The sequence below is a fragment of the Phoenix dactylifera genome, chromosome 5 (assembly GCF_009389715.1).
Source record: "Phoenix dactylifera cultivar Barhee BC4 chromosome 5, palm_55x_up_171113_PBpolish2nd_filt_p, whole genome shotgun sequence".
Classification (NCBI taxonomy): Eukaryota; Viridiplantae; Streptophyta; class Magnoliopsida; order Arecales; family Arecaceae; genus Phoenix; species Phoenix dactylifera.
Genome location: NC_052396.1, coordinates 6,315,762 through 6,329,604, shown reverse-complemented (window position 1 = coordinate 6,329,604; position 13,843 = coordinate 6,315,762). Strand labels below are relative to the sequence as shown.

General features: G+C 39.9%; 1 protein-coding gene across 8 annotated transcripts; it reads right to left on the bottom strand.

The window, feature by feature from the left end:
* Positions 1-3,142: 3,142 nt before the first annotated feature.
* LOC103696616 (ataxin-10) lies at positions 3,143-12,060 on the bottom strand. 8 transcript variants are annotated; one of them, XR_005511958.1, is made up of 4 exons: positions 11,470-12,060; positions 8,613-9,488; positions 3,708-6,419; positions 3,143-3,555 (listed from the first exon to the last, which is right to left on the bottom strand). XR_005511958.1 is itself a non-coding variant. In XM_039126652.1 (3 exons), the coding sequence occupies exons 1-2, from the start codon at positions 12,002-12,004 to the stop codon at positions 8,614-8,616; spliced, it is 1,410 nt and encodes a 469-aa protein (XP_038982580.1). In that variant the 5' UTR covers positions 12,005-12,060; the 3' UTR covers positions 3,143-6,419; position 8,613. The 8 variants fall into 8 exon arrangements, 4 of the variants coding, with proteins under 4 accessions (XP_038982580.1, XP_026656760.2, XP_008776522.2 ...); XR_003383359.2 differs by having other exon boundaries at positions 3,633-3,828; XR_003383358.2 differs by having other exon boundaries at positions 3,708-3,828.
* Positions 12,061-13,843: the final 1,783 nt, after the last annotated feature.

The window sequence follows — 13,843 nt, the reverse complement described above, 5'->3', positions numbered from 1 at the left end:
GATAACCCGTACCTGACATCCTGGATCAGAAACGAATATATTGACTACTGAAGACTTTGGAAAACCACTTGGGCCCAGTTTGATAACAGGATAAGGGTCTTTGTCCCCGTCTTATCCTGCCTTCATCCTCATATGAGAGGCAAACGCGCCAGCTTGGCACCCGGAGCCACCTATCCCCGGCAGCCCTGGGACTTGAGCTTGCATTGTCATCAGCCCCCAAAGAGTGACTTGGTCCCTGAACCAACAGAATATCAAAACATATTTTGACCTACAAACACTCGTCTCATGCTACATTGTTGCAATCCTTTCCGATACATTCGATGAATTCACCAGGTAACATAAAGAACAGTGATAATGCATACAAACTCATGAAGGAAGTCTCTGAAAGTTACCAGGCATGCTGATAAATAAATGCTTGACCTTTTAACCCTATTTTTTAAGGAAAAATCATAAGTTTTGGCTGCATAATATAGTGGAGAGCTATCTGGACGAATCCTTCTTCAACTAGAATCGCATAACTGAATGAAACAATTCAAAACCTCTGCGGTAAAGTTACCAAGCTTACTACAAACAATACACTTTCCTTTTTTTTTTTTTCTTTACTGAAGCGGATGATTTATACAGTTTGAGTATAGATACACTTAATAAAATTAAAAAATAGCAAGTTTCGGAGCGCTCTAGGCTTCCCTCCCCAATCCACATAGTACCTCCGAAATAATTGGCCACATAAGAGGTCACCCAGTCCGCAACCCCATTAGCCTCTCTAAATATATGCTTAGCCTGAAAAACCACACCATCACGCACCATAGCCGAATATCACGAAGCAGAGGGTGTCCCTCTCCACCACCACCAGGGCCACCCTGGATCCAGCTAATTACAGTGGCCGAGTCGCCCTCCAATATGATTGAGCTGGCCTATAGTACGTGCCGAGTATGGCTCAGGCCGACCCATGCCGCCCGCAACTCTGCTCTCGAAGTTGAGATATCGAAGATTTAGCAGCTACCAGTAGCCACTTCCTTAGAGTTCGGGCCCCTAATGACAAAACCAACACCTCCTCTCCTGCCACCATCCAACACGCATCTATCGAAATTGACCTTGAGAAAGCTCAGGGGTGAGAGCTTCTAGGTAAAAAGTACTCTACGAGGTGCTACCCGAGCAGAAGGGGGGCCTCAGGTGTCCTGAGCTATCAAGGGTCCATGTGCCAAGCCTGCATGAATGATCTCCGCTGCCTATACCCGAGCACACTCCATAATGAACCTCGAAGACGGACTGCTCTCGCTAAACGTCCAAGTGTTCTTAGTTAACCAAATCTAATAAGTCATGCAGGTCGCCCCAACGGCAACCCAGCGCATCTAGGGGGCATCGAATCACCGACGAATTGCCTGCAGGAAAGGTCCCATCTAGCTCCAAGCATCCTGCGGGATCTCGACAAGTCTCCAGACTCTTCTAGCCCACACACACTGGAATAGGGCATGATCCACCATCTCGTCCGCTCTGCAATCTGGACAGTAGGGTTGAACGCCCAGTCCTCTACTCAATATTAATCTCGTCGGCAAGCACTCCCAGGCTACCTTCCACAGAAATAAAGCTACCTATGGGTGGAGTCCAAAACTCCAAATCCAAGCACAATCTTGCCCATGCCTGTGCTCCTACTGGAGGGCGCAGAAGATATCTCCCACTCTGACACTGGCTTTGCAGGACGTGCTTCAAACTCTCACATCTGAGCCAGCACACCCCAGAACTGGGAGCGATCGGACACGCTATGCAAGGTGCTCTCTAAATAGCTGACCAATCTTGCCGACATCCCACTCTGCCCTCTTCGGGCTAACGAGATTGCAGATTCGGAGTCCGTTAGCAGTCTCGATGCTGACTATGGTTGGCCAGAGTCTCAAAGAAAAAGAGTCCACCCATGGTCCACTACATCCACGCTTTGCCCATCTCCAATCAGCCATATAGTGTTCACTAAGGCAGGGGGCATATACCTACAAATCTCCCGCTACAATCTTCATCTACTCAGAATCGCCCCATTAGTCCATACCCAACCGTACCTAGCTGCTATAATCTGGCCCCAAAAACCTACGGCCCAAAGATAAACCTAACCGCATAACAAGCAATGAGCGCCTCTCGTCTCTCCAGAAGGGATTGCACCCCCAGCCTCCCTCGCGGAATGGCGCGCAGACTCTCCTAGACCAACAAGTGCACTCCATGGCCACCTCCGTGCGAACCCCATAGGAAGTTCCAAAGAAGTCGCTCGATCCCTATTAGCACTGCCTTAAGGACAACATTATTGGACATGAAGTAGACAAGCATGGAACACAAACCGACCTGACTAGCGTCAGCCTGCCCATCATAGATAGGGATTATGCTTTCCAGCCCTCTAGCCTGTCCTGGACCCGCTGCACCGAAACAATCCGCCACTTGCAACCTCCTCCCATAATAGGTACCCTGAGGTAGCTCCATGACTCCTGCTTCGGCATCTCGAGGATTCCCCTGATCTCCTGCCTCACTAGCACCTCCGTCCTCGGGCTGAAGTAGATGGTTGATTTCTGAAAGTTCACTCTCTACCCTGAAGCCTCGTAGTAATCCGCCAACACACCCTTGAAGGCCCGCATATCCCTCGCCCTCACCTTGACTAGTAGAAGACAATCATCTACAAACAAAAGGTGAAAAATCGGTCAGGCGCCGGAGCTAGAACATAGGCCTCCATCTCTCGATTTTGACAAGCTACCTTAATTGCCCGAACCAATAATAACAATCAATATGCAAGCAAATTTTAAAATGAAAAGGTAACAATCCTATAATAAGGATGCATCATGGAATGAAAACCGGGGTAAATCGACTCCTATCCCTAACCGTCTTGACAAAAGATAGCACGCATATAGTAAGTTCCATTTAACAAATCGTCTCTGATATACAGTTGGCATCGATTCTATACAGTTGTTTCTTGTCTTACACATAAAGAGAGACCAGGAACTCAAAATTAAATGATCATCAAAATACAGACGAATAAAATGGCCAGTAATAAAGTGACACTCAAACCATGGCAAGAATCAATATCCTGAGAAGTGATGGAAGTTGCCATCATCAGTCCATACCTCAGTCTAATTGTGTCAGTCGTATAGCTGAGAGTGAATGTTGAAAGTCGACTTAAAAACAGGCTTAGAATGTTGAATTTCCACGTAATGCATTACATCCATCAAAAATTAATTGTTATTATCAATCAAGGCCAAAACAATATTTAACCATTTAAAGATATTCTGATCTTGGCCACATGCATTGCACCTGAGTTCATTGAAGCTATGAAGGTATCCAGTGTTCTCGCTATACATTATATACTTGTACTAATAGATGACTAACAGTCGCCTGTCAAAAGATACATGATCATCCAATTACAGCAGCAGCAGCAACAGTCAGTCAATAAGTGGCATGGCACGACTTCTTTCACCTGTCAGGAGTGACGAAAGATAGTCATCCGCTTTGCCTGCATGAAGCCAAAAAGACATTCTCAGTGTACGAGCATCTCCATGGACAGCCTTCTGTGCCTGTGAAGAGGATCTGTGAAGAGGAACACTCTTGAGTTACACCATTAGATAAAATGGATGATAAGCAAAAGAGATACTGTTCTTTTTTACCCAAATTTGCAATTCAACATCTGCAACATCCAAGGTCCAATCAGAAGTAATAGCTCTTATGTTTTCGTTACATACCCATAGCAGGAGCATGCAAGCACCGCCTAGTAGGCATAACCCAACCATCTCCCACCAGTTAGAATCCTTAAATGGCATAAAGCAGCCGTTGCTCCTCAATAATATAACACTCTAGTCCAAACTGTACATAAAGCATTTGAAGAAAGTATTACAGTACAAATCAAGTAAGTAGATGCAGAATTATGTAAGACAGATATCCATGTACATTAACGGAGGGTTCCTGATGGTTGACCAGGTAACTGGATCCACCAAGAGCATCAAGATGAGCTTAGAAGTGTTATACTGAACAAATTCATTGATAAAAAATTTATTTGTAATCAGACCATTCTCTCAAAACATCATTTCTACTGGAAAGTTCCTGGTGAGGAATTTGAATGAAAATCTAAGTTGAATTCTCCTCACTGCATTAAATTGAACTTAATTCTGGACTGCCAAAAAAGTAGACCTGTTTTTATTGAGGAATTCTGGTGAGAATAAGACAGTAAACAGAACAAATGTCAGGGCTGATGGAAAGACTGATGAGGTCTACTCCACAAATGTTTATGGTTCTAATAGAAGCAATATTAGAGTAAACCAGCAAGACTAGACCTGTTGGACAAAACAGAAAGAATGGATTCAACGTTGTTTAGCTGGTTTACATTATCTTGGATATTATGCTGAAGAAGTATATTCCCATTTCTGTGGCTTAAACTAATAATGTTGTAAACAAAATTATGTAGGGCATACCAGTATAAACACCATGTCCATTATGTTATAGAATATGATGAAATTAAAAAAAAATGAATAATAAAAGAAACCCTCAGATAATATTCAGTTACGAGGAGAATTAGCATAGGGAACTTGTTTTCCTCGGAAAACTAAATTTCCATTTGTTTGTTTCAATAGAAAATTGAAAATTTGGAAAACTTACTACTGCATCTCTAGAAAACTTTACCTTTCCATGAAAAGTTTTACTTTTCCTTTCCTTTTCTGTAGATTTCCTTAAAATCAAACAAGCACTTAATTGAATTGGCCGAGAAGAAAATTTAGAACTTTTCTTAAAACTAATTTTAAAATATCCCCTGTACCAACCAAAGCCATTACAGTGGCTAGAAATACAGCATAGGCATTTAATGATCAAATCCTATAGTACAACTGGTTAAGCTTCCCAGGCAAAAAAACTACAGCTAGCTAAAGCCGTAACAATTCACTATTTTCCTTGGGTGATGCACATTACAAATATGTGACCATTCATCGGAATCCCATTTGAACCATTTGGACCCATGTCCAACACTAGCACAATGCCCGATACTATCATGATAGCTTCCAAAATGAACAAGCCAGGAATATTTAGAGAGCTACATCAAAAAATTGTGATAAAGATATGGAACATACAATCAAAGATAAGGAACATGTCTGCACCTAACACAACAGAATTGCTGTTGTGATTGACTATGCCATGTCCCTTCCATTGATAACCGCTTTGCATATATGTTTACTTCCAACATATTATAATATGGAATTGGCTAATAGCCGATGAAAAGAATTTTCAAAAAAAAAGGAAATATATATTGTATCCAATGTCCTCCAATACAAGACCGACTAAACAAAATAGAAAAGGCAAAGATATCTCCAACTTAAGCATAGTTCTCATACAATACAAGATGACATGATTGACTATTCAATGGTAATATGTCAGTGACAATTTTGTAATCACAATTAAGTGGCTGACAGTTCCCAGCCATAACTAATAGTATATCTGAGAAATGGAATAAATATGAGTGATATATCAATCATAAATTTATATTTAACATGGATGGCTCAAAGAGGTAGGAGGCAGCCTGCTCTCATGGCATTCTATTGAAAGGCTTTATAATATTACGCTAACCTCTACAGACATCTGGTCTAGAAGCTGCAAATTTATTGTGCTAAAAGAGCTGAACAGTGTTGGAAGCTTGACAACCATTTCCCATGAAACTTCAAATTTGTACCAGTAAAATGAGCATTGACATTTATCCTGCTCATATGTTTTTCCTTGTTGCAAAGGACAGATCCATAGAAGATGTCCAACAGCACGCACTTGCAGCCTTGGTTGGTAGGAATCAGTGGAAAGCCTGATTGAGCATTTCGAGAGCCAGGAGTGAGGTCAAGACTCGGTCAGCAACAAGATCACCTCCTTTTGCATCTGTCTCCCAAGCTGAGCTTCCCAGTCAAGAATCTAGGTTCGACGAGCTCTTATTCGCCCCTGGCGGACCTGTATACTCTTGTCCTGTTGGGTAGAAAGGACACGGGGAGCCGCCGCTCCGTTGGGTGGTATTCCGAGGCAAGCTAGAGGTAGGTCTAAAAGACTATTCCGTCAGGCTTGCCTCAGTCAATCAGAAAGGCAAATACTGCGCAAGACACAGAGAAAGCTTCGACTTTCTCGGATCTGCGGATGATGTCCCTTACTCAGCTGAAAAGGCATCATTGCATGTTTTTACAACATCGATTCTTAAAAATTTTCTGAAAAGCCTAAAGAGCGTATGAGAACCTGTGTGTTCATGTGTTTATCCTCATATTTGATGCGCATTAGGGAGGTCCTCGATACTAAGAGGGCTAAGGAGACCCCAAATTACAATTTCTGTCTAGGCTTTTGGATAAGGTCCTAGGTCATTACAATCTCCATTAAACTTTCACCTAAAATTGTCTGAAATTGTCCCTTAAGGATCTCCATGTTTTCTCTTCCACATATGGCTGTAGAAAGGACAGAAGTAAGAAGAAAGTTGAAGAATTAGAAGAACATGTAAGTTTTAGAATAAGAGAAAAGATGGGACCTATCACAAATATAGCTATAAATGAGGGTAACTTATGGACCTCTTACAAATATCAAGGTGTATTATACCCAGACATGAATAGGTGGAAGTGCGACTACTTATCTCCACACAAAAAAAAGGCATCTCAATTCACAGATTCCATTGAATCTAGTTTAATTTGGAATCTTATTTTAAAAAATGACGAATTTAAATTGATCTATGTCAAACCCATTTAAATGAGACAGGGCTAGCTAGTAGATGTTAAGGGAAGGTTTGAAGAGTTATAATAAATGTCAGTGATGTAATTCTACAACCAGAGGTTATTACCTTTTAACTAGCATGTTTTTTGTCAAATCATTCTAGAAGGGATGCAAAATCATCCTTCTTCAATCATTCAGCAACTGAGAGTCAGATATCACATTGAAATTTTAGCATTTGTACTATCCATAGTTGTGAAACATTAATATACCCTTGGTCTTCTTAATCAACCCTAGAGAGACTTCTAGCATAGTCGAATTAATAACCATTTTGAAGCAACTTAAAATTCCTGAATAGCAACAAATTCCTAGACCCACATTCTAATGAGATCCATTTTATTAGCTTTTTTCTCATTTTATAAAAAAAGAGAAAATCTTGTTCTAAATTGAATTATGGCCCTAATAATCCAAAAAGATGAACTATTCATCACGTATCTTGTGCATCTTCCCATTCATTTGCACTTCCTCTTTTGAAATATAATCAGTATTACTGACATTCACGTTCAACTCCAAAAATCTATGTCGGATACATATCCAAGTCGGATACATATTGGAGAAATGGATACTTATGAAGTTTTTTGGTAGCCACTTCAAAGATTGAAAAAAATTGAACCCTTCCAACAATGAATGAGTTAAACTCTTCCAACAATGAGTTTTGAGTAGTTGTTCTTTCCGATATTTGGTAAGGATGTAGGTTTTGGAATAACTTTTTGTAAAATATTATTTTGCTAATATCCTTAATTAATTTGGAAGTTTGAATAAGAAACATGTACACTGAAAGATCTTAACAAATAATATCTTTTTAACAATATCTTTTTAATGTTTAAACAAATAATGTTTAAAAGGTAAAAATATAATTTAATTAGATTTATATGTTATCCTGCATATCCCCATAGACTCTCTTTTTCCCTCTTGCTGAGTTAGACACTTGGATATGTATCTGAATCTGATTCATCTATCCACATCCATGCAACACTAAACGTAATACACTCCATAATATTGAGAAGAAAGTCCCGTTCTTCTCTGTCATAGAGCTTTTCCAAGTTGAGTTAGATACCACCCCTACCTCACTCCTGATTATGCCTACTATTGTGGTACTCATGATTGTCATAACTTGTCCATGACAAAGCACTCCCATTCATAGCCTGTGTGAACTTTTGTAATAACATTCTTTAAAATGATATCATTTAAGAAGAAACATAATCTGCATCGGGCATGGATCATTTGATGAAAAAAAAAACCCTGAAAATATACCTGGTTGAAATATCAATAATTTGATTTAGGTTTTTATAACGTGAAATATCAATAATGTTGTAACAGTTTACCTCTTTTGGTTGCCAAATTGACCACATATGAATTTTATGATTTTTTAGTATAAATAATTTGGATCAAATAAGATGTTATATCTTCAGTATTAGATCAGATGTCACATCTCAACTAAATTTAGGTAGAATAGAAATATAGAATATGCAAACTTCTAGTCATCAATGAAAACAAAATCAACAAATCTCATTCCTCTCCAATCAAATGTCATAGTTGATTGCTCAAAAAAATTGGTAATTTGAATTTATGATTCCCTTGGGTAATATCATTGTAGGTCCATATATATAAGACATATATATAAGAGACTAGAATGCGGGAATCCACTTCATAATGATGCTGAGGTTTCTCTTTTTATAATTGGCAGAGCTTATCCAAGAGCAAATCTTCATGGCAAAATCCAGAAGTGGTTCTCGTTAATTATTCATTAATACAGAAAAGAGAAAGGTCATGAGTTGTAAGCAGTGGCACCATGATGCAAAAGATATCTTTTTCTGCCAGATCCCTAATTTGAAAGGCTAATGTGCATCATAAGCTCAAGTTAGAAAACAACATACATTATGAAATATTGACCAGCTTTGCACGTCCGCTTTCCTTGTCTACCTCCACTTTTAGACCTAATCCAGCAATTTCAGGTGAGGTCACAGGCTCTTGCAGCTCAAGTTGAGCTACCGCACATTGGTTTTCCTCATTTCCTTCCAGCAAATTCCTTACAGCCAGCAATCCCCATTCTCTCAAGAATGGATTATCTTCATCAACAACACACTGCTGCAATAGCAATGGAATCCCATTCAGAAGTCTGGTCTCATCCTGAACTTGCTTTCTTCGGTGTAGACAATTTCCAATCACAGAAACAACATCTCTCCGATACCCTTTGTACGGGCAGACCTTTGAAGAATCAGTTATTGGTTGTTGTATTATTTGGTCTTTTACATGAATTATAGATTTTCTGACAGTTGATGGGGGCTCAAGCTGATGTAGATAACTCAAAAGAAGTTCCAGAAAGCCAGCTGATAGCAGTGAGTCAATGAGGGTCTCAGTGGCTGGTGATGTAGGATTCTCCCAAGCACATATATCCCTCAAAATGGCGAGCGAGTATCCTAGTACATCAATTGCAGGAGAACCAGTTGGAAGAGCAGAGCTACCTCGGGAATTAAAATCCACAATTGTAGAAGCAGCCTTCAAGATTTTCAATATATCAAGTGCAAAATCATTGGAAATGGTGATATCTTCAGGTCTCTCAGTCAAGCATTTCGAAAGCACACCTAAAAGGAATGCTTGCTCATTGGTAAATACAGTATATTGGTATTCAACACCACTGGAGTTATGTGAAACATTTGATGGGCCTAACTTTGAAAACAAAAGGAAAAAATATGGATCCTCAATGCAAACTTTAGAGAGTAGCCACTCCAGCCACTCTTCATGATGACCAGCTGTAATAGAAACCAGAATGTGGTTGTCAAGAGTTACAGTCAAACAAGTGGACATTGGAAGCAACTTGTACATGCCTTCTTTAATAACAACACAATAAACAAGAAAGGACAATAGCTCAGTGAAATAATTTGGGCTCTCTTCAAGTGTTAACACAAACATAAGATAAAAATCTTCTAAAATAGTAATCCAACCTAATGTATGAGCACATGCACAAACTTCAACACTTTAAGATTACTTATTACTAAGGTCCACAAAATTAATACCAAGAACTGTACAGTACATTACTATTTCAGTACAAAATGGTATGCACCTCGTACCAAGACAGACTTCCAATACCTTTTCTCACTCTAAACCATGATACCACCTGAAAAGGTACAGTTTAGTACCAAGCGGTACAAGATGGTTTTGCTAGGTTCATTTAAGTATGGATCAATTTGGCTCATTCACCGAACCAAACCTCGATAGCATACCCGTACCTTACCGATATAGTATGATGTTGTCTATATGAGATGGTACGGGCCGGTACGAAAGCCCTGCATGATAAGCTGGTTCCTAAATGTTTGCACCAAAACAACTCAATTGTTTGTTTATTTTAAACGATGTGGCAAGGGCATATGGCATGTGAAGATTGGATGAAGAATCAATCATCAAGTAGCTAAGTTGTGTGGAGATTGCATGTGAAGAAAGTGGGAACAAGTGGTACAAGGAGATTGATTCAGATATTGCATGGGATGAAAGTGACAACAAGTGAAAACATTTTTCTTGGACCAATCAACCAGATTCAAATATCGATTGACCTAGAAACACCTTGTCATGGTTGGTCAATCAATTGTCTGATTACAAAGGGGTACTTACCAACAAGTGAGGATTGGAGATTGCATAGGAAGAAATCGGTCAAATAGTAGAGATGGTTACTCTCTAGCCACTTCGCCTGTTATGTACTTTAATCATGCCATGTTATATCACTATCTTTACTCATCGTTGATCATGTTACCTTCCTAAATTTTTGTGTCTTCTTTTAAGCATTTCAGTACCTTACAGCATACAACTTCTTATTTAATTAAGTTTGAGCATTCAACCTCTCACTTAATTGATTTTCTGTTTTCTCGTCATTTCTCAATAGTTTCTCTATAGACTATTTTAATATCTTGCAGTTTACTAAATTGTTGATTATCAATTGCACGAGCAATAAAATACTGATGACCAAGCAACAATTTGCCAATGGTTGATCAATAAATTGCCTGATCAATCTGGTCCATAACATGGATAACATATTTTTCAACATATCAATTGTCTGATCAATCTAATCACCCACCTCACCTCCCAGAAAAAAAAAGAAAATATTTTTAGTTGATCTCAAGTATTAATCGACCAAGCAAGGCCTTGCCACAGTCAACCAATCCATTGGCCAACCAATCTAGTTCAGAAAGATGAGGAAAAATAATTTGGCAAGAAGTTAGAAAAAATATGAATTAAAGTCATATAACCTTCAAAGATACATTTTTTGAACTTGGGCTGGCTTATAATTGGGTAAGGTGGAAACAATTGTGAACATTTTGAAGGGTTTCAGAACTCAAAAAATGCACTGGTTAAGAACATGAAATCAAAATGGTAATCAACTTTTCTAATAGACTAGAGATCAAGATAAAAAGAAAAGGTAAAAACAAGAGAGTAGATATTGGATCAGGAGATCATGCAGATAAATAAAAGGGAGGCTTTCTCCGAATTAAGCTATGAAGAAGATTGCATTCTGGCGAATCCGTGGTGCAAACTCTAAGAAATTATAATCACGATGATGGAAAAGTGACGACCCAAGTCCCCTCGTTTCCTGATCCAATGCCAATAATCTACAATCAGAACAATAAAAATCCAACACGCACTTCAAGTTCCTCAAAAAAAAAAAAATCCCTAGGATTTAGGGTATAAAGAATCCTCTTCCTGTAAATCAGAAAGAAGGATGGAAAGACGAGAGAGACGCACCAGTGGAAGCCGTCGTGATGATTTCCAGGAGGATGGGCAGCCCCTTTTCGAACCCGCAAAGCTCTTCCAACCTCCAACGCCCTCCATCGGAGGAACAGCACGTGTCCAAGACCATGCACAGGGGATCGCAGACCCCGGGCTCCCGGACCCGAGCCAACTCCAAGAACCCTGACGGGAAAAACCGGGCCCAGACGGCAGACCGGTGCGCCTCCCCGGCCAGGGCGACATTCCCCAATAGCTGCAGCCCGGCTCGCAAGACCTCCGGCGGGGCCGGCCGCGGCCCCAGGAGGATAGCGGCGATCCGATCGGGCCCACCAGATTCGATGAAGGAGTCCTGGTTGGCGGCCTCGCCAGCGCAGAGGTTCCTAAGGAGGCGGAGGTAGTGGAGGAGGGTGTGGGGAGGGAAGGAGGGGAGTCGGAGGATGGCGTCTAGGGTTCCGGCGGAGGCGAGATGCCAGCGGCCCTCCGGGGTCTTCGATGCTTCGAGGAGAGATTCTAGGGTTTCTCCCGAAAAGACCATCTCGTCGTCGGCCATCGCAACTCCGAGTGCCTTGGACCCGCGTTCGGAGAGAAAAGGGAGTCGCCCAATTTAGCCTGAAATAATATTATCTCTACCAGTATATATATACCTATAAAAATGTCCTATTGTATATTTACTCTCAAAAAAATCTGTTTATATATTTTTTACTTTTTATTTTTATTTTATTTTAATTTTTGCATGTTTAACGCAACCGTAGCTTTCATCAAGAAGCTTTGATTTGGTCTTCGATTCACTAAAATACGTTTTTTGCATGAATACTACTTTTGATATCAACTTTTGATACCTTTCTGGAATCTATTCTTCTCTTATTAAATCGCATCATCTTCGCACCTTTCCCTACTCTGCTTCAATGATCAGGATCTGTATCTGGAAACCACATCACTCTTTAACTCTCTAAAACTTATTCTTGCTCTCGCCTTTTCATCTTGAGTTCGTTCTTTTTCCCAATTGAATTAACCCTCTTGAATTTATTTCTCTCATCAATTACAAACCAAACTACTCTATTCTCAACGGCATCGATCTATTCTCCAGCACTACCCTTTCTTGGCAACGCTGGCCTACGTCTGTACCTTGGTTTGGTCCTAGGCCTTGACCAAAAGAAGGTAAGAATATGAAGCGAGAGAGAGAGAGAGAGAGAGAGAGGGATTTCGTGCCGATGTAGGAGTCCATTATTTTGTCCTCTCGAACACTTTTCCAGGTAGATTGCTGTCTTTTATCACGTTGACATTCCCCCAAGCCTTATCATGGACTCCAAACGCGGCCTTTTGAACAACTTCCATGCCCTTCAAGCTAGGTGCAAATAAGCCGAATAGCGTGCAGGTTGCTCAAGCTCGACTCGAATTCAAACTCGAATCAATTCGATTATTACCGAGCTCGAGCCGCTCAAATAATTTTTCGAATCGAGTTCGAGTAACAAAATATTCAACCAAAGATCTCGTAAGCCTAATTAAGTATATATTTTTAATAAAATCATATTTTATTTTATAATATATTATTAATTTAATATTTAAAAAATATGGTATTATGTTATATTTTGTTTTAATCACATTTTTTTTAATTATGACTAAAGTTCGAAGTCAAGCAAGAGTATGGCTCAGTTGATATTCGCATTGTTTTTTTTTTTTTAAGTCAAGTTCAAGCTTGGGCATTAAAGCTCAATCGATCTCGAGTTAAGTTTCGAGTTCGAGTACTTTGAATCGAGTCAAATTTCAGCTTCTAGATACTCGACTTGACTTAGCTTGATTGCAGCCCTACCTTTGAGTTGGCACTCACCTAGCCCTTCCCCCAGCTAGACGTGTTTGGTATCCAAAAACATTGGCCCAATAGGGTTACACTGGCTGCTACGAGGTGCTAACTTGATTAGGCCTATCGGAGACAAGGTTCATGGATAAGAAGGGAATGAAGAGGCTAAAAACGAACAAACATGCCAAGTTAGTTATGCTTTTTTTACGAAGGTGATGTTGGGTAGGAAATGTGTTGAAGATGTCATCAAAGACGGGCAATTGATTTTATTGGGATCTTCTTAGCTCTTCTCAATAGGACGAGACAACGAGGGACCATCCACTTTCTTTCCATGCCCAATATAAAGAGGGGACAAGAAAGCTCATAAAACCCTTCTTTGAATACTATTTTTTTTATATAAGGTAAGTTTGCTCCCGTTGTGCGTGTATCTATTTGTGAGAACATGTTAGACAAACAAATAAAGAGTGTATTACCGATCAATACATGCATATATATTCATAACTTAGTTAAACTTTATATGTTGTCGTTTGGGCTTTGGGTTGACCGAAATTTGATTTGAAACCACATAGATTTTGAGCTTAAACAATTTGT

What these genes read in the sequence shown, in the direction of transcription:
- LOC103696616 (XM_039126652.1), bottom strand. Translation starts at nt 12,004, where the DNA reads ATGGCCGACGACGAGATGGTCTTTTCGGGAGAAACCCTAGAATCTCTC. An exon ending in CATCACGACGGCTTCCACTG is followed by an intron (nt 9,489 to 11,469) that starts GTGCGTCTCTCT and finishes TTTCTATTACAG; the next exon opens with CTGGTCATCATGAAGAGTGG.